This window comes from Liolophura sinensis, chromosome 6 (genome assembly GCF_032854445.1).
Source record: "Liolophura sinensis isolate JHLJ2023 chromosome 6, CUHK_Ljap_v2, whole genome shotgun sequence".
Lineage (NCBI taxonomy): Eukaryota > Metazoa > Mollusca > Polyplacophora > Chitonida > Chitonidae > Liolophura > Liolophura sinensis.
In genome coordinates, this window is record NC_088300.1 from 61,000,135 (window position 1) to 61,024,006 (window position 23,872).

The 23,872-nt window shown below is 36.4% G+C and overlaps 2 protein-coding genes across 4 annotated transcripts; one reads left to right on the plus strand and one right to left on the minus strand.

Annotated features, from left to right (window-relative positions):
* Positions 1-887: 887 nt before the first annotated feature.
* On the minus strand, positions 888-14,746 carry LOC135466577 (coiled-coil domain-containing protein 149-like). Of its 2 annotated transcripts, XM_064744134.1 has the most exons (13): positions 14,682-14,746; positions 13,368-13,526; positions 12,640-12,699; positions 12,286-12,390; positions 11,432-11,554; positions 10,500-10,672; positions 10,111-10,183; positions 9,668-9,761; positions 8,972-9,110; positions 8,445-8,521; positions 7,719-8,015; positions 7,211-7,235; positions 4,923-5,006 (listed from the first exon to the last, which is right to left on the minus strand). In XM_064744134.1, exons 1-13 carry the CDS (start codon positions 14,727-14,729, stop codon positions 5,003-5,005), a joined length of 1,377 nt encoding a protein of 458 aa, XP_064600204.1. In that variant the 5' UTR covers positions 14,730-14,746; the 3' UTR covers positions 4,923-5,002. The 2 variants fall into 2 exon arrangements, with proteins under 2 accessions (XP_064600202.1, XP_064600204.1); XM_064744132.1 differs by lacking the exon at positions 7,211-7,235 and having other exon boundaries at positions 888-5,006.
* A 465-nt stretch (positions 14,747-15,211) lies between these two features.
* Positions 15,212-22,398, plus strand: LOC135466598 (transmembrane emp24 domain-containing protein eca-like). 2 transcript variants are annotated; one of them, XM_064744172.1, is made up of 5 exons: positions 15,212-15,370; positions 17,150-17,268; positions 19,027-19,131; positions 19,792-19,938; positions 20,961-22,398. In XM_064744172.1, exons 1-5 carry the CDS (start codon positions 15,247-15,249, stop codon positions 21,108-21,110), a joined length of 645 nt encoding a protein of 214 aa, XP_064600242.1. In that variant the 5' UTR covers positions 15,212-15,246; the 3' UTR covers positions 21,111-22,398. The 2 variants fall into 2 exon arrangements, with proteins under 2 accessions (XP_064600242.1, XP_064600243.1); XM_064744173.1 differs by lacking the exon at positions 17,150-17,268 and adding an exon at positions 17,596-17,711.
* The last annotated feature ends 1,474 nt before the right edge of the window (positions 22,399-23,872 follow it).

Sequence of the window (23,872 nt, forward strand, 5' to 3'; positions counted from 1 at the left end):
CATACTCGAGAATATTTCACTTACACAAAAAGCAGTCCATGATATGGGTGGAGGAAACTGAAGCGCCATTCAAACACCAACATTTGGCAAGTTACTGATAAACTTTCTCAGTCATCATGTCCTACTGGTGAATGACAAGTAGTCTTCCACACATGTTAAATTCCCGTGAGCATTACCGACAGCTTATCCTGGGGAAATCCACAAATTCCTTGCCTAAGGCCAGATTTGAACCTGCACTTTTATGTCCTAGCCACTGAGTTGTTGTTTGATTGGTGTTTTACACCATACTCAGACAAGAAACAAGTTGCTGGAACACTTTCCCACGTACTGCTGGAGAGGAATCCAGCATCAGCTAGACTTGAACTCCTAGTCACCGCGTTGGTTAGAGGTACCTGGGTCATTGCACTGTGCTCACAGGCTAACCACTGAGTCCCATTATATTCTGTTCATTGAAAATGCGAGTACAAGCACATGGATGCAAACAGTAACACCCCATATACATTGCTTAATTTTCTTTTAATAACAAAAACAACTTCTATACATGTACCCAATATCCAGGTACTTTTACAGATGTGAAGCCATCTGAGATAACAACACATGACAGATGAACAACGACAACAGGCTTAGCCTTATCTTGCCAGGTGCACAACTGGCTTTTCTCGGGAAAGAGAATGGTACCTTCTCTGTTGGTTAAAGTATACATCACATATTCAAGATGACTGCAGTTAACCTACAATACCAGAAATGCCACTTGTGCACAAGACTAGGCTATTAAAGCATATATAGTTAAGTAGATTTCTGGCAATTTCAGACATAATATGACAGGTACAGTGATTACTGATATAAAATAGGATGTTCTGCCCCTCCCCCCCCCCCCCCCCCCACAAAAGGAAATAAAGATCTATAAATCAAGAAACATATGACAGTTGAAACGTAGTAATTTGTTTGAATAAATTAAGTAATAACCATATTTCTGAAATAAGTATCATGTCAAAAACAAATTGAGCAGCAGGCCCACTTTCTTGTGAGATAATTTTTCAGAAGTATCATAAACAGAATCACCAGAAACATTTCTTTTTTGAAGCTGAGTGAATATAAGCAGTATGACCTCATTTTGAAGAGCTCTGGTTGGTCTGCCAGATATCAGCTGACAGTCATCACATATATGTCGTACGGGTAAACTATATGTACGTGTTGTTAGCTTTACATAATATTAGACAGTAAGATACTTTACAAAAACAAGATGTCAGATAAGAGAACCATAGTTCAGACACCAAAACAATAAAAACAGAAAAAACACAAAGATGTAAACATAGAAAGATCCCTTATACACATAAAATACATATTCATAACAAACTGTTCATGTCATGATGAACTGTTCACAACCACGTGCAAGAGATGAAAATTTTGTAGGACTAGAAACAGAGATAGCCAATCAACATGTTCTTTTTTCACATCAATGGAGGGACTTCACGAGTCATGATTTAGTTACGCAGCATATAATTAGCTATACAAAACACACACACCAGATTTGCACCTGGAATAACTTCCATGACAACACACAAGAGACACGTCACCATGGTAACTGTGCTTGGTATAGATTTGTAAAATGCTGTGACTGTACTCTGTATATGTATGTTAGCTGTGTTATGGTAATTCCATATTTCACCTAAAGTTTGGCATGTAAAAATGCCCTTTCAAAAGCAGGTACATGTAAAGGCCTTAAAATAATACTTTTGATGCCGACACTGAAGTTTTTCTAATAAGAAATTAATCAAATTTGACAAAAAATGCTCTTTGGTGGCAATATAAGATGGATGAATAAATCAGAATCAAAGGCCACCTGAAAAATGCTAAGCTTTACCCGAAACACAGTAATTCCTGTGTTCATCAGTGATAAGATGGACAATGGACTGAAAGATAACAATCTAGCTCACACATCTTCTAAAGCTAAATCCACAACTTTCTCACAGCAATTAAAGATGGAATTCCTCCAAAGCCAAAATCCCATGTCTGCCAGTTACTTCTTAAGTCCACTTGTATTGATTCTGTGAAGTTGATTTGAAAACTAAGACAGTTGGTGTTCTGACAAAACAGTGTCACACTCCCTAGTATAGTTTACAATCTAACACCTAAACACAGGCCATATGTTTATTTACATAATGATCATGAATGAAACAAATAAACATACAGAAATAACAAAAATGCATGTACAAACAAACTTGAGCAGTCATCTTTCTTATGTACACAAAAGTAAAAGAAAACAAATCTTGAGAGAAAAATAAGAATCTCTTCTGTAATGGAATGAAACTTTTGGGCTAGAATTTCTTCTGCCATGTTTGTACTGATGGGACTGAGTACAACATCGCATCTAAAAGTCCCCAGAATGTGTAAGTGAAAAACATCAGGAAAAATATGCTATAGTGTGCACACATATATAACTCTCAGTTACAACAAACTTTATGCAAGCTTCATGGTTGAAACTACATACATATCAGAAACAGTTTAGTACATGTACCTGCAGGAATGATTCACAAGGACAGATTCTTATATCATAATATGAAAAGTGTAAGTATACAGAGCGCCCAACGTAGCTTTTAGAAAACAAATGTAACTTGTGATAATTTGTATTGTAAAAGGTTCAGACAGAAAATATGCTTTATGAAAACTTATTCACCACCACTATTTACCAAAATAAAAATTCATATGATATGAATGTATGCATGTTTGGGGTTTTATGCTGAACTTCCCATAATGGAGTTTTGCTGAAGGTGTCAGAATTGTATAACAGACAGTATGACACAAAGTGGACTCCTTATGGATAAATAATGGGTCTAAGATAAATAATCTCATCAGCCAATAAGAATAACACGTATTTTAAAGTCTTAAAAATGATTACATGACGATTTACTCTACTTCACAACACTGATTGAAATTTGAAATTTTTAAATGCAGACCACCGTTAGTTTGAGATTTCTTTCAATGCTTTGTTAGCATTTTATTTACACGGGATCCCTTGGAATATTTCTTTCTTTTTTCTGTACCGATACTGAAGGTACAAATGGAAGACCAAGCACAGGAATGTAATCGAGTCAACAGATGAAGACATGACTTTATACATAATGTGTAGACATACAACAATTATTGACTTCTTTTGAGTGCTGTCTAGGTCACAATAGTCTGTTTTAAGAGTAGAGGAATTTGGGAGATTCCAGGGCCGTATCATATCCTGTACCCTGTATATATCCTATACATCTGACACCACCTTCCTTTGCAGAAATCTACTTCATGCTCACGACATATTCCTTCTGTACTAAATTCCCGTTTGACATGAATTCTTGATGATCAGATATGGATACATTTCATAAAATTATTGACATGGCATCAAATAATTTTGGTTTAATCTATATGTAGATTGGGCTTTTGAATATCAGCAGAAGTTTATCAGCCAGGAGTTAGTTCCACGAAACATACTTAAGTCGGTGTTGTAACTTGGTGCCCTTAACAAAGTGCATTTTATACCTGTAGAATTAACATATGTTGTCTTGGTAGTACCACAAAGCAATTATAGGATAGTTCCTCAACTTGTTGACACATGAAAGAGCAACTTGCAGTGCAATTTATGCACCTTTCTAATTTGATTTTGTAAACAAAATTACATTGGTAGGGGATTTCAGGGATTCACAAAAGTATAATTTCATCAGTCTGACAGATTAACGCCCTCAGAATATAGCTGAATAAATATCTTTCCAACATGTGAAAAGGTTGAAGAATGACAGTCCCATGGTAGCTTTTCTTGAACATACTTAGTCATGGTAATTACAATCAACTTTAGCCTACAATAACTTTGTGGGATGAGGTTCAAAAGTGCACAATTTGTGATTTAATGTATCAGCAATTAATTTGTCCTCTGGAATTCCAAGGCATAATGATGGGAATAATTCACATCATGGCAACAAAAACAACGTTTGATGTGTTTCAATGCAATCATCAGCTAAATTATCTCCGATACATGCACCAATCTCTTTTTTTTGTATACTACATGTGATCATAAAATATCTGTACACCGGGATATAGACATTCTGAATCTGTCACTATCCAATACAGCCACAAGTGCAAGCCATCTACATCAGGTGTCACAATAGGCTTTTTGATCCCACAGCTAACAAGCCTGGGTTATGTCCACCATGTTTATACACATCTGGGGCCACTTTCACAAAGATGTCGTACTTGTAACAGTTCTACGTTAACAGCGATGTACAAAATATTGTACAACAAATATATGATAAAAAATTGTTGTACGCTGCTTTGTGAAACTGGAGCCAGGACAATGGACCACATGTCTTTGCACCAGTATCAGCATTTATACATGAAGATTCTCATCCAGTTACCAATCTAAGAATTTAAGTAGAATGAGCTTGATTTAGAGAGGCAAATTTAATCACATGTAAAAAGTGTTGCATTAAAGCCACCACTACATCAAACATCCACATTACTACAGCCACTATCGTCTGCTTCGCTGTGTTCGGGCAGTAATGGAGACGAACATGTTGGGGATAACGTCCGACTTGGAGTGCTGCTGGTAGGTGTGGCCCGCCCACCCGTTTCTATGACAACATCCGCCTCCATTCCCGTGTTTTCATTTTCAGAGGAGAATGACTGGATACGGTGTCTTGGTGAGCACAGTGACTGACAACTTTTGGACTGTCCAATGACTTTTGACGTGGCAGCCTCTATCAGAGTCTCTAGTATATCTGACACAGCATTCTCTTCATGGGCAGGTTTGTAATCAGATTCTGTGACTTTTTCTTCATGAGTAGCTTTACATTCAGACCCTGTGTTTTCCAGCATAGAATCACTGTCCTCCATTTCAGGCTCCTCAGTTAGCCTCATTTCATCAACCACTGACTGGCTACAGGAACAACTACTCCCAGCATCTACACTGTCAGAGGTTTCTGTGACCTCTGCAGCGCCATCCAGTCGAACCTCATCCTCGACCTTCTCATCTGAAAATATTAACATTTTTGATAACCATCAAAGTAGATATAACAGGTACCATTTCTTCCTCAACCCTTTTTAATCTTTTCTTTGGAAGGTGTCAGGTCGTATATTCTGAAATACACACACATGTATAAGTATCTCTTATGTCTATAGAAACATAAAATCTATTTCTGTGAAGTGACAAACATGAAATACACATTTTAGTTAGTTGGTGTTACAACAACAAAGTGTCAATCTTTCATGCCATAAAGTCATTTCTTTATTGGCAAGCACAATAAAATCAATTAAGGGCAGAATACACAATAAAACATTCTCCAAAACCCATCACTTTAAGTGGCTATTAGCGATTATTTTTAGCAAAAAATCCATATTCGTCTGTTCACTACTGAAATAAAATTTTCTCCATTTACCAAGAATAGCAAAAATTAATGCCTTTCACAAATTATCAGACTTATGTACATGAGCTATTTATAGTGTTAAATTGATTCCAAAATTTGAAAAAGTTGTGAAGTAACCTGCCATTATAAATATTACCAATTATGGCATTTTGTGAAAGGTAATAATTTAGGCTAGTCCAAAATAATAACAAAAATGTGATTGGATTTGCACTGTTTGATTTTGTACCAAACAAGTGTGCCATAGTTTCGTTAAGCTTTTTGTTCTTAGGAGCAGGAAAAAAACTTTTCTTTGTTGTTCTGTAGCAAAGAAATCTCTTTCCAGTGTCAGAAGTACATGTACAGAGCTTAGAAGCCTGATATCTAATCTCCATGAGCACGATATATTAAAATGGTGATTTAATTTACGCACAGAAATACTGGTACATGACAGGCTGCGCAAATATAATCAGATCCCATGTGATCCTAACAACTATCATTGATATTCGTCTTGCAGTGGAACCAAATTCTATTGGAACACACTCCTGGTCAACGCTCATGGTGATGTGCATTGATGACCTAGATCAAATCAGCTAGGGGGGGCAACCGTGGCTGAGGTGATTAGCAGGTCAGTGCGGCTGAATGACACAGGAGCCTCTCACCAATTCAGTTGCTGTGAGTTCAAGTCCAGCTCATGCTGGCTTCCACTCCTGCAGATGGTAATGTTTTTCTCAAGAGCTCTGCACGATTTCCTCCCATCCTTATGCTGGCCACCGACATATACACGTAAGTGAAATATTCTTGAGCATGCATAAAACACCAATCAAATTATTAAATAAATCAAATCGGCCAGAGTTAGCCAATTACTGCTAGGTGACAGATCATCTCTGAAATCAAGTGGAATCATGTCAAAGTTCTTTAACGACACAGAAAACATCCAATCATCTGCCTGAAATGTAAACACCTAACACAAAGCTTAAGACATCATCAACGAATCATATATTTCGCAAGGTAGCTGTAAAGTTCAAATCATATTCAGTCTACCTGCTGTTGCTGACCCAGTCTGAATGTATTTCATGCTGTTTGTACAAAGGAATAATATTTCATTTGCACACATTTAAACAACCTGTCCTTTATTTTCTCATTATAAAATTTCACATCACAATGCTTTTGCACAATTATACCATCTACAGAAATCATTCCTTAGATCAGAGATCTATACCGGTTCATACATTTACATCATACATGCGTGTACCCAGATCCCCAACAGCTTCATGCCACAATGCCGTCAAATGTATCATAATACAGGAGTTTGTTTAATTGTTTTCTTAATGAAAGTGAAAGAAAATATAATAATAAGCAGGCATCAGACTACTAAAACTAAACCATACCCTACCTTTACTTATTTCTTCTGTCAACTGACAGTGCTTGGTGGGTAAGAAAAAAATCTGTCAACTTACTGGTTTCAAATATTGTTTTCAGTAGTTTGGTATTTCCACAGACACTCTGTTTTAGTTGATTTTTTTTTTCTTTCACTTGAAAGAGCAAATTATAACTTGTTTTTTTTTTCAACGTAGCATGATGTAGTATAAAATGCATGCTGCACCAACAGATATCATACTGTTATGTAATAGACTTTAGAATGCAAAAAAACTGCAAGGATAGTCATATCTAACAAACTAAAAGGTATCTTTGAGCTTAAACGGTAAAAGTGACTGATGCAAATACCTCACCTTACCCTTCTCATGTGCTACATACACCCTCTCCTGAATTGAAAGAAAACCCACACCACTGACAAAAATTTGAAATAAAACTTGAAAACAGAAAGTACTTACTTTCCAAAAGCATTCATAATGCTTTCTGGAATAAAATGTTCAAGTGGTTGATGTATAAATACTTAGCTGTAATCATGTCTATTAGGGAGAAAAAAGTAAAACATGAATCTAACTTGGCTAATTTCTAAACCATACAACCATTCTTTGCTGTAAGTCCCCCTGTACACCCTATTCTAATGCTCTAGTCATGTACATAACAAAATGCTTGAAGGGAACAGTTTTTTTGGTATACCCTTTAAGATGACTGAGTAAAATATCAGAGAGCTACATCTTGCATTGTAAAGATATCATAATGACTGAATAACTGACAATGTTCAAATAACTGACAATGTTCAACTAAAGACAAACAGCCCTAAGTACATACTGCTGTAAAGTGTCAGTTCTCTAACCATCACTCTAATGCTAACTATAATGACTGTGATACTACAGAATAGCAATTTCCAGCAAAAATTAATCTAATATTATCTATTACAAACTCACAAATGCTGGGAACAATTAATCCACTGACCTTTGACCTCGGCAAACTTGAGGGACTTCCCCGAGTCATCTCTGGTTGGCAGCAGATCTAAGTCCTCCAATGACACAGGGGGCTTCTCAGGTTTGGTTGCCGTTGTTTCACTGGCCGTGTGGGAGGGGCTGGGGATAGAACTGCTGGGAGAGGATGGACTCATGACACTCTGTAACTTCTGCCATGACTCCGGGGGGCTGGTCTGGCTAGTCTGACTAGTCTCTGACATGTCCTGTGGCAACAAGGTCTTCACCTCCTCACATTCAGCTCTTAACTTCTCTAAGCACGTCAAATTTGCTAAAAAAAAAAAAAAAAAGCTAAATTTTTATTTTCAGGATTACACAATTTCAGGATCACAACAGAAAGTTTAACACAAGTTCTGAATACTGCAGACATTGCTTTTATTTCTTTTTGGAAAGTATACAAAAGCGTCATAATTTGATATAATTTGTGTTCTGTTTCCCACCCCAAATGGTAAATGTCAAACAATGATTTCTTAGGTCACTTTTCAAGTCAATTAAAACCAGAACATAACATGCTAAAGGAGTCAAAATTGGGATCAAACAAGTAAATATTTAAATCATCCATGCGTCTTCCATGACCAAAACAGGCTGTCCTAAGATTTTTCACTACTGCAATCTCTGGTGTTTATTTGTAACACAAGAATACTCTTGATTATGTTAAACAGAAAAAACTTTCAAAAATTTAAATCAAAAATATCCTTACCTGGAATGTTCCATAAACCTGACACTTCCAGAGTTTTCAATTTTTTTTCCAGTTCTGACACTCGATTTCCCAGAATTCTAAAAGAAAAATGCGTTAACCAACAGTGAATTTTAGGTTCATCTTTACAAACATATAGAATGAGCAGAACCTAAATGACTTAAAAAAAGCCCACAGTTTGCTAGAAAACACAACTCTTCATATAGTATATAGAGGACACATGGATTGGAATGTCATTAAATAAAATGTTTCTTTGAGACATCATGCCATCGGGGCATGTAATAGCAAAAGTGACATCTAACTCTTGCCAGAGAGATACTTCATTACTAGTGAAGGAAATCCTTACATTTCACCTTTATCTACATACTAAAAACATAGTTTTCCCTCCGAGGAGGTACATGTGATTATTTACCAAATTTGCTCTCACAGTTATTACAAACAACCAACAATTCATGAAGCTTACTGATGGCTCTGGAGTGACTATTACTGGAGTGAACTAAAATATAACAACAGTGAAGCCTCCAACTGACTTGTTTGTTTTCCTCTGATGTGAGATGGCCAGATTTTTGTCGTTGACCGTGTCCAGAAGAGCACTGGCTAAGGCCTGTAGATCCTGAAGAGCCTGTGGGGAAGCCGTCCTACCCGACTGGTTTTCTAGTAACTGCTGAACTGTTAATAGATATGAGGTCACTGATGCTGAGGAAGTCAAAGTGAAATCTCAATGCTTATAGGTAATGTATGTGAAAATAAGTACTTGAAACACACTGCACGTATTACTTTTAATCAATATTGGATAACAATCAAACCACCCTATAGTACTATTCATGTCTTTCATAATCCTTCACAACACCGTCTTGTTAAGCAACTGCGGGAAAGCCGAAAAATGTACCGAGTTGTATTTATTTATTTTATCTAATTGTAAAACAATGCCAGAAGTTTTCACGTATCAAATAGATGGGGGAAAAGAGAGTGCCTGGGTTAAACCATCAAACTCTGACAAGTTAATGACGAACCTTCCAACAATGTGACGTGGAAATATGCACACCATATGGAGGGGAGACAAGTGGTCTTTTACCAGTACTAGATTGCACAAATAGCAACACGAGACCAGTCCAAGACCAGGATTGAACCGCATCCTCATCGTTCCTAGAGATTTGAAGACAAGCGTCTTAATCACTTGGCCACAACCAGCTCCCTCTAGGGCTTTTGAGCAAGTGGTTATCTACCTTGTTTCTGTGAGATTACCACGCCTCCACTCCTACTCTGACCAACTGGACCGAACTTCAGAATACCCTTGTTCTTCTTTCTCTCCAGTATGCTCTGCAACATGAGTATAATAAAGCAGAATTAAAAATGAAGCAGAACAAAAAATTTAAGAAACCATCATTTAACATCCTCAACATAACCAGTCGAAATTTCTTACAACCTGTGGAGACCTATTTTGTTTTTCAGGTGTTTTTCAACATTTTCTAGAAAACATAGAAAAGAAAATAATCAATCATATCTTCAAAGTACAATATGTAAGCTTCACATTTTTCGTCATGGGTCCAACAAAAATTTGCTCTTAGCAGTCTTTAGTACTTGGTATCTCACACTCATGTATCATGTCCTTGAATTTTCAATATTGGCTTTTTACACATACACTAAATATGAAAAAAAAGAAACGTACCTTGTATTTTGAAACGGTAGCCATGGCAATTGTCTTTTCTTCTTCCATCTGCTTTAACCGGTCTTTCAGATATCTGGAAGAAAGGCACTACTTTTTAGAAGTGATTGGGTAATACAAATAATATAATACAAACAAAACATTTTCTCAAATTTTGAAGGGATAAAGCTGGACTAGATATAACAGCAACCACAACTCTCTTTCCATTTACAACTGTTTTCCACTACAATGGATCAATACTTTTAACATTAGTTTTCCACTGACAAAATCTCAATATCTAGTTGTTTTCTTCTTCAATGGATAATATTTGACGTGTTTCTTATTGACAATGGGGCAATATATTTTTCCACTCACAATATCAGTGTTACACTGACGACAGATCAACTTCTTACTTGTTTTCCATTGACAATGCATCAATGTCAATGATCCGCTTTTCATCTCCCCGTAAGATATAGTTGAGTTCTTGGTTTAAACGCTCATATTTTGTGCGGTAAATGTCTCTTTCTGTCACCTGTTCTTCCTTCTCATCTAATACCTGCTGCAAGTCTCTTTCAAGCTGTAAATACTGAAATAAAGCATTGGATAACAAATTATTCATACACTCTATTCAAAAAGAGCTGGAAGTTCTTTCCCGAAACAAGGACTTGACCTGGAAACGACTGACTGATAATTAAACTATCAGCAGTTTAAATTTTGAATTTCGAAATCTACTTACCCTTAATGCCCATACATTTCGTCCATGACTAACTTGACCATTTTTCCTGATTCAAAAAGTTCTATTGATTTGAGAAAGGTGTTTTGAGGTTTGCTTGGAACATGGAATGATACTCTACTGAAAAATTGTAAGTTTCAGCTCCAAAACTAAAATTTTGTGACATTTATTTGCCTCTAAAAATGCACTTTTGTGGGTGAACTTTATGGTCATTTAGGTTATTTCAGTGTACCCCAAATTACTGACTTTATGTGATTTGCAATCAGTTATACAGGTGGAAAACTATTTTATTCACTGTTAACGGTAAACGTCAAAGCTGCCCTATTAATTAAGTATATCATAGGCAAGAAGCTTGTTTCAAAGAGCACTCTATGTTACTTCTACAACAAATAATAATTTTCCACTGGAAACAAGTAATTAGAGACAAACAAAGTGAACTGATTGATTACTGGGGAACATGCTGATAATATCCATGGCCTAGCGGTTAACGTGCCTGCCCAGCGCAGGAGCCTCTGTCCTGATTTCCTACCATAATGCTAGCCACTGTCATAGAAGTGAAATATTCAGGAGAAGGGCATAAAACATCAATCAAATAAACCAATTAAGTTTCACCTGTTCTCTTGAGGCTTCCAGCTGCCTGACCAGATCTTCTCTTTCATATGCGGGGAAGTGTCGCGTGTTCATCCCCTCATCTGTGGTCCCCACCCTCTGCCGAGCAATCTGTTCCCGTAGTAACTGTCGGAACACAGATCTGGTTATTACAGCTTAATATTAATAGACAACAAAGAAAAAGTATATTACTAAAATTGTTTTACTACTTGTTCCCAGGACATGAATTCACACCAAAGCTCTTATCTCAAGGTGTAAATTTACTACAGTGTTTTTGAAGGCCTCTGTTACTTTCAGAAAGGTCTGCCAGCAACCTGTGGATGATCGTCGGTTTCCCCTGGGCTCTACCTGGTTCCCACCCACCACAATGCTGGCCGCCGTTGTACGAGTGAAATATTCTTGAGTACGGCGTAAAACACCAATCAAATAACTAAATAAATAAATACTTTCAGAAAGTTTAATGTGAATGCCACAACAGGTGAATGACTATTTCATACAGTTAACACTTTATTGCAAACAGTGGCTACATAACCCTGGGATATGTGTAAGAAGATTTTTGAAAAGACGGCATGATGGAATCATTTTGGCTAAAATGGCAGCCTACAGACTCGAGAGAGTCTGATTTTATTTTTTTTCTTATGATTTATACTACCATGGCTAAAAGAAATGATTTTAGTAGTAGATTTCAGAGTTCAGTTCTTGGGAGTTTTCCTTTAGCATAACATTTATACAAATTGAAATAAAAAATTAGGGACAACACTTTTAAATAATAAATGCAATACTGAACAAGCACTGTTAAATGCTAACAGGGACGTTTTGTTAAAAACCAGTATATATGGACACATTTCTTCACAAACCTTTATGTCACCTTGTGCATCCTGTAACTTCTGCTTCAGGTCATCCACCTCAAACTGCAATGACTTACTCTGTTCCTTTGTCTCACATAACAATTTGGCTAAGCTCTGACAAAACAGATAAGGTACAAAATGTGTCAAATATAAACTTCATTGATGGATACTGATATAACAAATCACATATATATACAGCATGCTTTTTACAGCTGTATTACGAAAGTAGATTTAGTATAGGGAAAGTCAATGATGAATTTGACACAGAGTTTGGTGTAATATGGAAGCAAATGATTTGTGTGTCAGATGAATATTATCCCACCTGATGTATTTCAAGGCCAAAAAATAGAGCAGATTACTTACTTGACTTTGCATGTCCGAATAAAAACGAGGGTCCAAGGAATTTGCAGAACTAATTGGGTGCTGAAGAGACAAGAAAATCATTCGCATGTAAATCCTTAAAATATATGCTGTTCTTTGCAGTTTCTTGGACCTCTTAAATTCACAGTGTAACAGTGCCTTTGGAACCCAAGAAAGTGGTTTATCAGGCAGGGACTTTATTCAGATTCTCCTGCTTCTATCCATGTAGATCTCAGGGCCTCTGTGTTAGACAGTTGTCGGCCATGCTTTCTTTTGTGGCCTTACATGACTTTCCCGGGAGACGCTTACTTAACACAAATATAATGACACATCTTTGTATCATACTGACAGACATGCAGAAATTTATTTATTCACTTATTTATTTGCTGGGTGTTTTATGTCGAACTCAAGAATATTTCACTTATATAACGTCAGCCAGCATTATAGTAGGTGGAAACCGGCAGGGCCTGGTGGAAACCCACGACCATCCGTAGGTTGCTGCTGGACCTTCCCATGTACGGCCGGATAGGAAGCCAGCATGAGCTGGACTTACACTCACAGTGACCGCATTGGTGAGAGGCATGCAGAAAAGTAAATCACTAGATATATTACAACAGAACACCATTAACTGCAATGGTTAACTAAAGAACCAAAATATATGTATGCTGTTACAGCAATAAATTAATGAAATAATTTTTCAAAATGACTATGGTGACCACAACAGCACTAACCAATCCGTTTATTTGTCGCTTTATGTCCTGGTATCTCGCCCGCAGCTGCTCAGCCATTAATTTGAACTGATCCCTCTCTGAACGGCATTCATCCAACTCTTTACTCAAAATTAGCAGCGCTTCACATTTACTGTCTAACTTTCGCTTACAAATGTGATACTGAAACAGGAGATAACAAGCAACCCATTACATAAACAAAAAGTCATGTATATTTTGTGTGCTATACAAATATATTGTAGATTCTCTGAAAATAGCATACTACATTAACTAACTCACTGGTATCAGGTCATTTCTTACGCAAACAACTTCATATCTAGTCATTTCATACCCATGTCAACTGATCCTGCATGAATGACAAACTGAACACTCCAAGGTAAACTTTACATTATCCAATGAATTCATGCAATCGTTCAGCAATGAACTGTCAGATTCAAAACCTTTCAATTTCAGGTGAGACTTTTATGCTGCTATGTGACAGCTGTGTCACCACATTCAGACATCCTCACAATAAGATAGGCGTTGAAAACTTCAAGATGGATTAAGCAGAGAGACAGTTATAATGTTTAAATCAATTTTGCATTACACACTTTTAAACAAACTATAAACAATGTAAAAGACAGGACTGATCGAATGGCAGTATGCCTTGCTATAGATAGTTCGTCCATGCAAATACAGTTACCCATTAGGTCAATCATCTTTTGCTATTTACTGCAACATGTACATATTTTAACTGTTATAAATATTGTATTTTCCTGTTTGAAAATGGAGTACTAATTGCTACATACATGACGTTGGATGCAATGGGTTAGGTGAAAATCATTAGCAACTCACTCATGCGCATGACCTAAGTCAACAGTTTAGATATTGATGTTTTATTTACTTATATTTTCTTTCTATGCGAAGGGTGAATTCACCTGGTGAATGTTAGAATAAAGCAAAATATACAGAATAGAAGATATTAATGTTAGCTTTCTGAATAATCCAAAAATCTAAGACTAATACCTGGTTCATATTTACAGGAGTTATCATATGCGTGAAATATATATTGCATTCGTCTTTTTGAGACAAAGTTTAATCAGAATATTTCAATAGGAATATGTGAGAGAACAACATGGATCTAATGTCACGCCGCTATGGTAACGAATACTGTCGCCTGAATAATACCAGTAACATAACGATGACACGAAAGATGCATTCCTGCGATCAAGATTTCTTCATTGAATTCCCGGCTTGTACACCCAAAGCTTTGATGGCTATCATTACATAGATAAATTGAACATATCCCGGTTTGAAAATTAACAAAACAGTGAATACCTCAGTTCTTATCGCGTCATATTTTGCTAGCAGCTGGTCAGGGTCCATAATGACAGATTCTGCTCTCTGTGGAAACTGTCAAAGATGGTTGTTCTCAAAATGTGGATTGAGCATTCTGTAGGTGACAGGTAGAGAATGAAAGATAGAATGAACGATAGTTCGTAGACAGATGATAAACTGAGTTTGGGGCATATCTTAGAACACTTCTGTCCATTAGACATTGAACATTAAAACATTTTAACAACTATCAAACTGAAAACCATTGGCAAACTAAATAAGACTTTAATTATGGGAGGTAAAGTAGCTGTATAGTTTAATTTACTAAATCAGTTTCTACTATTTGATATTATGGAGCAAAATGGCAAATTCAACAAGGTGTATTAGGGACTCAACAAGGTGTATTAGGGATACGAAAAACAAATACAAAAAAATGTGAAAAAAATACGGACTGCCACCGAGATTCTCCAAAACAAGTTGGCATTTTTACTACAGCCTGATACGTGGCACAGCGTGCGCATGTGTAGCGAGATTCTGTCTTTCCAAGCTGCACAGCGAAACTTTCAACATGCAAAGTCTGGGTGTTCTCTTAGTTTTCTTGATTTCAGCCTGCCATGGGCTTTATTTTCATATTGGGGAAACACAGAAGAAGTGTTTCATTGAAGAAATTCCGGACGAAACTATGGTAGTTGGTGGGTATTGTGCCATGAAAGGGGCTACAGACGACGTTGTTGTTGTTATTACTTGTCAGATTCTGCCGGGTGTCCACATGTAGACGTGTACAACACATATGTGATTTGTAAAATTCATTTTTCTTGACTAGATGGTGAAAGTAAAACTAAACCTGTACAGCTATATTCCATCAAGTATATAACATTTTTAACTTTGTATTTATTTCAGTTTGTCAGCATTTAGTTTTAGTAAAGATTTCACGTGAAAATCACCCTTCAGTAATAATGTTACTTTCTGCCGTGAGCTTAGTTAGGAAATTAGATGCTTGTTGCAGATTGTTCATTTTCTTAGTGCTACCATTTGGCTCTAAAAATTTCTGAATAGTTTTGAGAAATAAAGTGTCAAATTTCAAAGTACTTACATGTATGTAACTAGAGTTAGTCCGAATACCTGGCGCCAAGGACACATATATTTCATGTTGGGTCTGTCATTGGTGCCAGAACCCACTCAGCCCAAAAATTGTCAGGTGGGTTGTTCACTTCAAGCGGTGAAAATCAACATTTAATACTGGCCAAACATGTTAATACATCCTTCACCACAAACCTGAATGAGTTATTTTTGCACACATGCCTCAAACACAGTCTGACACAGAGCATATTGATCGCTACTGGCCACTGAATCTCGAATTTGACACACACATCTCTTCCCTCGCCCTAACTCATGCCAGCAGTGACATAGTTGAATGTGTACACAGATTCTCAATAAGTCTCGTTTGCTTATGGCAGCATGACAGGAAAGCTTCAACCTACCACATGACACAAACAGCATGCCGGTGGTCAAACTAATGTTGTGCGAACAATAATTTTGGATAAGGATGAGAAATTTGAGTTAAAAGGGAAGCGTTTGAGAATTACAACCATTTTCACTAAGTGGAACGGGGCCACGGTTCAGATGAAACCCTTGAACATAGTCTTCCATCTCCAGTTACACCAGAACAACAGTCCATGTCATACATGCCATGTAGACAGGCTGTTAATAAAAAATAGGTGTGTAGATGTTAAAACCGAGCAACTACATGAGGCTGAAGAAAAGTTCCAAAAGTCTGCAAACCCAAAACCTACATAGCAAAAAAAAGTTGCCATTACTTCGTGTAAAACAATTACCATGATAGGGCCGCATAGTTTCATGCGTAATCTGCATAGCCAAGGTTCATGGGGTTTTATCAAGCCCCCAGAAAAAAGCAAACGATGGAAATGTAAGTTTAACTGATTCTTTCATTTTTTTCAGAAGTAAGTTTTAGATTTAAATAAATCTTTTTTTCTTTGAGATGTGGTAGGTGGCTTGTGCCGAATGCAGAGCTAAATGTTGTAGGTTGACCTTTCCTGTCATGCAGACGTAAGCAAACAAGACTCATAGAGCATGTGTGTACTACATCACTGCTGGCGTGAGTTATGGCGATGGAAGAGAACTGAGTGTCAAATTTGAGATTCAGTGACAGGTGGTGATCGATATACTCGGTGTCAGACTCTTTTTGAGGCATGTGTGCAAAAATTCAGGCATGTTGGTGAATGTTGTTTTAATGTGGTTGGACAGTATTAAATGTGGATTTTCGTCGCTCTAAGGGTACTACCCACAGACACCTTCAAGGGCCACTTTTTGGCCTGAGTGGGTTCTGACTCCAGTGACAACCCCAACAAAAAAGACATGTTGTCCTTGGCGTCAGGTATTTGGACTAAATTAGAGCAGGCCTTCCTTGTGCTTGTTATTGTTTATTATGTTCATTCATTATCCTTTTGTAGGCAGGTATAAGGTTGAGATGTTTGACAGGAACACCAATAGTTATGTGGCAACATATGCCTATGGTTTGGGAATGCATGTCACTGTCAGGGACCCTGATGAATCTGTGATAATGTCAAGGGTAAGCTGTGTGTCAGAATGGCAAAGCAGCATGTTGCAGAAGCCCAGATCTGAAGGAATGCTGTATGTGAAATAGTGTGTGTGTGAAACTGGAGAAAACAACAGGTTAAAGACAGTTACTGCACACCAAAATGTCTATGGATGTCTGACCTTGAGTTGGAGATGATTAGATTCTGTTAGCTGTTAAATTGTCTACTATTGACAAACACTACAGATTCATGAGTCTTGAGCTCTGTTGTTTTCCCAGGGTTTCACAAGGTCTGGTGCTTTTATCGCTAATCTGAATTAATTGTAGAAATGAATGTGTTCTAATTGATGTGTTTTCCAGGTAATTATAAAGTACAAGTGTTTGACTATTCTGTAAAAGCGTACATGCCTACTGCTCCCGGTGTGGGCATGCATGTTGAAGTAAAAGATCCAGTGAATAGCGTGGTTTTGTCAAGGGTGAGTTATGCCCCTTTGATCAAGTGGAGCTTCCATAGTTCACCTTGTATTTAATTATTTGTGTGGTATGGGGCAAGTTTTTTGTGTTGTAATGCTTTTTAGTGTTTTATTTTAGCAGTAGTTTTTGTGAGAATGTTTTCCTGTTCATCATTTTGTAGTTAACAGTACACTTCAGCTTGAGTACTGATTTTGCTTGTATGCATATAAATGAACCAATTGAATTTCATGGGTTTTCAAAGTCACTGCATAAGGGAATGTCCCGGTATAAATCACGGAAGTAAATTGGATGTTTCTGGCATAGTTTTTGGGGGAAAGATGAGAGATGTCAATAATTTCAGATGCATTGTAAGCATTACTGCACATTGGTTGTTGTAAGGGTGGAAACCAAGTACAGTATTCATTTTCTGTGAAATTGGGTTTTTTGTGTGGTGGTGGGGAGTCCATTGCTTTTGGAAAGTACTTGATAATTTCATTACTACAGAAAATAGGAAACAAATGACAGTCTTAGTTACATTACAGGTCTGCAGAAGTCTTCTGTACTGTCATAACTTAACAGCTTTTTAAAACAATATCTGGTCTGGTTTAATTTTTATATGTTTAATGTAGTCAACATTCTTACTGTATTATCAAATACTAACTCATGGATTTGGTGCATTTACACAAGATATGGCTTTCCATAATTTAGCTTTAGCATTAATTTTTACACGTCTACAAGTGTACATATATGAGTTTGTTTGTCTTTGGATAGCTCTCTGTGAATGAAGGTGTGTTTGATAATGTAAAATTTGTTTCATTCCTCTCTACAGTGTACGAAAATGTGCTCTGTTATTGTTTTGTGTGTTTTAGGTTTTGGCTCTAATAAAATGTTTTTAGGTGGAGTTTTCTTGGCATGTCTTTTATGTGATTTATTTTCCCAAGACAATGTTTAGAAATACTAATGGACTTTTGGTCTTCATTCTTATGTCAATAAATACTGGTTTTCATGCATAATTTAGCATCCTCATAACGCATTACTTAAAATCTGTAGAGACAAAGAGAAAACTGTCTGAGCATAATGAATTGTCAACTTGTACACAACTTCAGTACAGAATGTAGCCTGTATGAGTCATAAATTGTAGACAATAGCTCAACTTCTGTTTTCTAATTTTTTTTGATTCTTGTGCATGTAGATCATATAAATGAAGCAACCATTTTCGTACCTTCACTGATCCATTTATTTTAAAGTTTTTTTTGAAGATACATACGAAGACCATGTAGTATTTAGTTGTGTGTGAGTAATTCTTTCTATTCTAATTGATGAGGACTGTCATTACAGACGTATGCATCTGAGGGTCGGTTCACCTTCACCTCCCATTCAGCAGGAGAACATGTCATCTGCCTCCACTCCAACTCCTCAGCATGGTTCTCAAGTGGACAGCTGGTAAATACATGCAGTTTTGACACAAATTTGTAACTTCTGATGTCATATTTCATTTCTGAATTGTTTTTATTTTTGAGCCGTAGATGGAACTTATCTAGTATGAAGTAGATTTAAAGCCAAGCCCTATTTGATATATACTACTGCATTACATGAATTTCCCCACAACTTTTTGATATTGTGCAGCCAAGTGAAAAGTATACACTTGCGATTAAAGACAGACCTGTAATTTTATGGTATATCTTTATCCATAAAATAAACAGTTTTCTTACAAGTATAAAAATTTTTGAGTAAAGCGTTAAACAACATTCAGTTAAGTGACCATTTTGGTATACGGTTTTATATCCATACAGAGTCCATTCAGTGCTCATATACTTAGAACAGACCCAGAAGCCTATTAAATACATGGATCCTGATTTGAGAGTTTTCATCATATGATGCATTGCTTTTTTTTTCACATAGAACCTTTAAACCAGAACGGCTTATATACATATATGTACAATTATTACAGAAGTGTATTCAGAATGGATTTTGATGGTCACATCTTGAATTTCCAAGATTTTGTTTTGTGTATTAACCTGTCAGTGCATTCCAGTGACATTACAACTGGACTAATGCTAAAGTGTACTAGTTTTGCATTCTGTCTGACCTTCTTCCTTTCAGAGAGTGCACCTGGACATCCAGGTAGGAGAACATGCTGTGGACTATCAGCAGATCCAGGCCAAGGATAAGCTGAGCGAGCTTCAGTTACGGGTACGGCAGCTATTGGATCAGGTTGAGCAGATCACAAAGGAGCAGAATTATCAAAGGGTAAGCGTTATGAAAGGTACGGGTTACTCTAAATGACCTGAAATTTCGTCCATGACCGAGTTGCTCATTTTTCCATATTTTTGGGAGTTCTATGGATTTTAGAAGGGTGCTTTGAGAGAGGTTTGGAAGTCAGATGATATTCTACTGGGAAAATGTAAATGTTAGCTCCAGAAGTAATATCTCATGACATTTATTTGCCTCCAGAAATGTTCTTTTATGGTTAATTTTATAGGTCATTTAGGGTAGATGTATATATGGTTAAAAGAAATGGAAACTGGTTCTAACCGTTTTGATGTGGTAAGCTTTCCTCATAGTGAAATAAATGCAATCAAATGCTGAGTGATAGAAATAACCATGGTGTCAGGGAGATAACTGTCCTTGTAACATTGACGACCAAAACAAACAAAAAGAAAATATAGCAAACAAACTACAAAAGGCTCCCACATTTAAGTGGGACATGAAATCTCTCTGGAGTTTGCAGTGAATTTGGATGAAATGGAGAATTTTTCTTTGCTTTTGACCCTGTATCCATCTGAGATTTCTGTTCCAATTTGTAAGACATTGTTACTCCACAGGTACACTGACCCGTTTTTGAATAGGAAGAAATGTTGTTCCAGTCCAAAAAAAAAGCCTTATTTGTATCAAATTTAGATAATTCTAAAGAATTCCAAACAAGTGACAGTTTAGATGTTTGTCCCAGGAGTGTTTCTTGTAGAGAAATACATGGATAGAGGTTGCCAGAACTGAAGCCCATACTTGTCGGCAGTGATATCTAGGTTTACGAGCAGGGGCAGATTTACAATCTTCATAATTTGTTAAATGGTCAGCAATCTTACAGAATATTAATACAGATGTTTTAGTACAAGTTTTTATGACAGACATTTGCTTCTTTATTACAGTGTTGTTGACTTTGTTTGGGTTGTATCTCATGATTGTTACAATATACTCGGGTGGTGGGGGTGGGGATGCTTGTGTCAGTATAATTGGGAGTTCTTATGGATTGTTTGCCTTGTTGGTTTCAGTATCGTGAGGAGCGTTTCCGTCAAACCAGTGAGAGTACCAACCAGCGAGTTTTGTGGTGGTCCATTTCACAGACCGTCATTCTTCTAGTTACAGGCTTTTGGCAAATGAAACATCTTAAAAGTTTCTTTGAGGCCAAAAAATTGGTCTAATAGGAAATAATTCTGTACCCTCAACCGTAAGCATTTCAGAGCACATAGCCTGTGCGTAGAAGCCCCTATTGCTGAAGTAACAGGCTTTTTGTTGTACAACTTAGCCAGTCTATTGAACATATTTGTTCAAATATTGACTACTGTAATTCTTCAGACTTTTCGTAAGTTTGCAAGGTGTTTATTCAAGCATATTCTGAACGCATCATTCTGTGTTGACTGATATAAATATTTTTTGCGAAGCCCTGAAACTGGCTCGTTCAACCAGTGTAGTTTTATCTCCAAAATCAAATTTAAAGTGTGGATGAATTTCACCGCAATTTGCCTTTTTATATGCGAAAAGATTGAGGAATTAAGATACATTAAATTTTTTCAAGCAGTGCACATAAAAATTTGATGTATTGTGTTCATGTCAGAGGTATGCTTAGTGTTATGGTTCAACTTTGACATAGTGAATATCATTACATTTTGGTACTGAACCATATTTTAGCACTTGGATCAAGGAATTGAAAATTTCTCAAGTGTGGCAGTAAAGATCAATCATGTCATGTATAAAGTTTCAAGAAATATCAGGAACTTGTGAATTTAACTTATTGAAAAAGGTGTTAGTCTAGTACCTTTACTCAAAGTTCACTTCATCAAGATTCAAGATTAGAATATTATTCACTATCAGCTTGTGAAAGGTTTACTGCTGAGGGTACTTGTATAAATATACATCTCACAAACCATTATCATTCATCTTCATTGTCACAACTCTTATCAATATTTTATCTTTTTATTGGAGATCTAGACTAACATCTTGGCATTGTGTTTTATCACCATCTGTTTCCATCATAAACTGGATTACCAAATTCTTCTAATTTTTCGGACATCTGGCCTGTTCTTTTTAGCCAGTATACATGTAATTGTAGCAGGACCATTTAGTTTCCTTTTGTTATGCATGGTTAGTCCATCTCATTGACAGTATATTCATATCTATACTTTTCCCAAAATCTGGGAGAGAAATATGTCTAACTGCTAACATATGTCCTAAAAATTAGAAGAATCAGGGTATACATGAACATGTACCAAGGTCAAAATTGAAAATGTACTGTACTTTAGATAACCTGATATGGTCATGTAGCAAGGTTTGTATTGTGGTGAACATGTTTAATTGAGTGTTTAAAGTAGACAAGCTTGGTTAATTTAGGTTGAATATTTGACATCACACCCTTGTGTAAAAAAATACAGATTTTAATGTATTAGCATGACAGTTAGGGTATAAGTTTAGATGACTTGTACTTACTTCCTGTCAGCAATTTTAGAGATGTTCACTCAAGTATTTGGTGTTAAGACTTTCGAAGAGTTGTAATTTATTTGTTTCCTTTTCTTTCACGGAATGATGGTTTGGTATGATAGTAAAAATATTGTTCATTTACGTGTATGCTGTGTAACAAAAAAAAAAAAAGAAGACTAATCAGTGTGTATTTAATGTGTTTCTATGAATGTAATTATTCAAGATGTACATGTGTAATACATTAATACTGTTTATATAAATAAATCACTCTGTAAATATTTTCTGTGGTGGTAGGAATTTGTACATGTGTATAAAATATAACTTTATTCCATAATTGGACTATCCATGTGAGTCCTTAACTCCTGTATGTTTTATACGCCCCTATATGCTAATTTGACCGTATTCGTACCCGGGATAGAACTCCAACAGTTTTCCCCATAGAATTTTAACTTTTGGTGCATACATAGACGACGATGTGTCACGACTCACATTTGTCCAAATTTGTGGTTGTCATGGTTACCAGAGTGCCATTTTTCCTTATATTGCTATATAAAGAGAACTGATTTTGTGTCCTGGTTACAACTCCCAACAGTTTTTCTCCATAAAGTTTTCATTTTTGGTGGACACAGTTGTCCACTTGCACATTTGTCGTGGTAATCTCATACCTATCATCAACACACATGAAGATTCCCCTCAGTGGTTATACTCACCACAATGCTGGTTGGATTCTTTTATACATTTCAAAGATATGCATTTGTTGGTGCGTATGTTATGTTCACCTGAACTCATTTCAAATTATAATAAGCTCAGTGTAAATTAAAAGCAGTCTGTCAGCAACTTGCGCATGATTGTGGGTTTCTCCCGGACTCTGCCCAGTTTCATCCTACCATAATGCTGGCTACCGTAATATAAGTGAAATATTCTTGAGTGTGGTGTAAAACACCACACTCAATAAATAATAAATAAAATAACGAGAAATGAGAAAAGCAAAAAAGGTGTGTTAACTCATTACCCACCATGAATATTTCTTCTAAATTTAACTCATTCATACCAAAGGGCCACTAGCAGTAATAGCAAAATGATTTTAAAAATAAACAACAGTGCAATTTGGCAGGTTTTCTTGTATGCAGAAATGATTCAAACTAACGGCTTTGTCAAAAAACTTTATGGTGGATGTAAACATTTACACTTGTATATAATCAGTAAAAACCCAGTTGTTACCTCTAACATTAATGATCTTTTACTTGCCCAAGTACTGTAAATCAACCTTTTTGACCTCTGAAACACTTTGGTGGAATTTAAGCAGAAAATTTGTTTCAAAACAGTGCTAAAATGATTTATTTTTTGTCACTAAAGATGCAAGCTTCATAAAACTTCTCATTCAGTTCTCTCATAATGTCTCAAGATATTGCTTGGGGAGTTGGTTGAAGAATTAGGGTACACACAAGGGACAGCAGGCCTACATGGATAAAGATTGATTGTTCAATAC

Coding starts and splice junctions, on each gene's coding strand:
- LOC135466577 (XM_064744132.1), bottom strand. CDS start 14,729: ATGGACCCTGACCAGCTGCTAGCAAAATATGACGCGATAAGAACTGAG. Junction 12,391..12,639: donor ATTCGGACATGCAAAGTCAA/GTAAGTAATCTG, acceptor CTGTTTTGTCAG/AGCTTAGCCAAATTGTTATG. Junction 9,762..10,110: donor CTACCGTTTCAAAATACAAG/GTACGTTTCTTT, acceptor CTCATGTTGCAG/AGCATACTGGAGAGAAAGAA.
- LOC135466598 (XM_064744172.1), top strand. CDS start 15,247: ATGCAAAGTCTGGGTGTTCTCTTAGTTTTCTTGATTTCAGCCTGCCAT. Junction 15,371..17,149: donor GGACGAAACTATGGTAGTTG/GTGGGTATTGTG, acceptor ATCCTTTTGTAG/GCAGGTATAAGGTTGAGATG. Junction 19,939..20,960: donor AGGAGCAGAATTATCAAAGG/GTAAGCGTTATG, acceptor TGTTGGTTTCAG/TATCGTGAGGAGCGTTTCCG.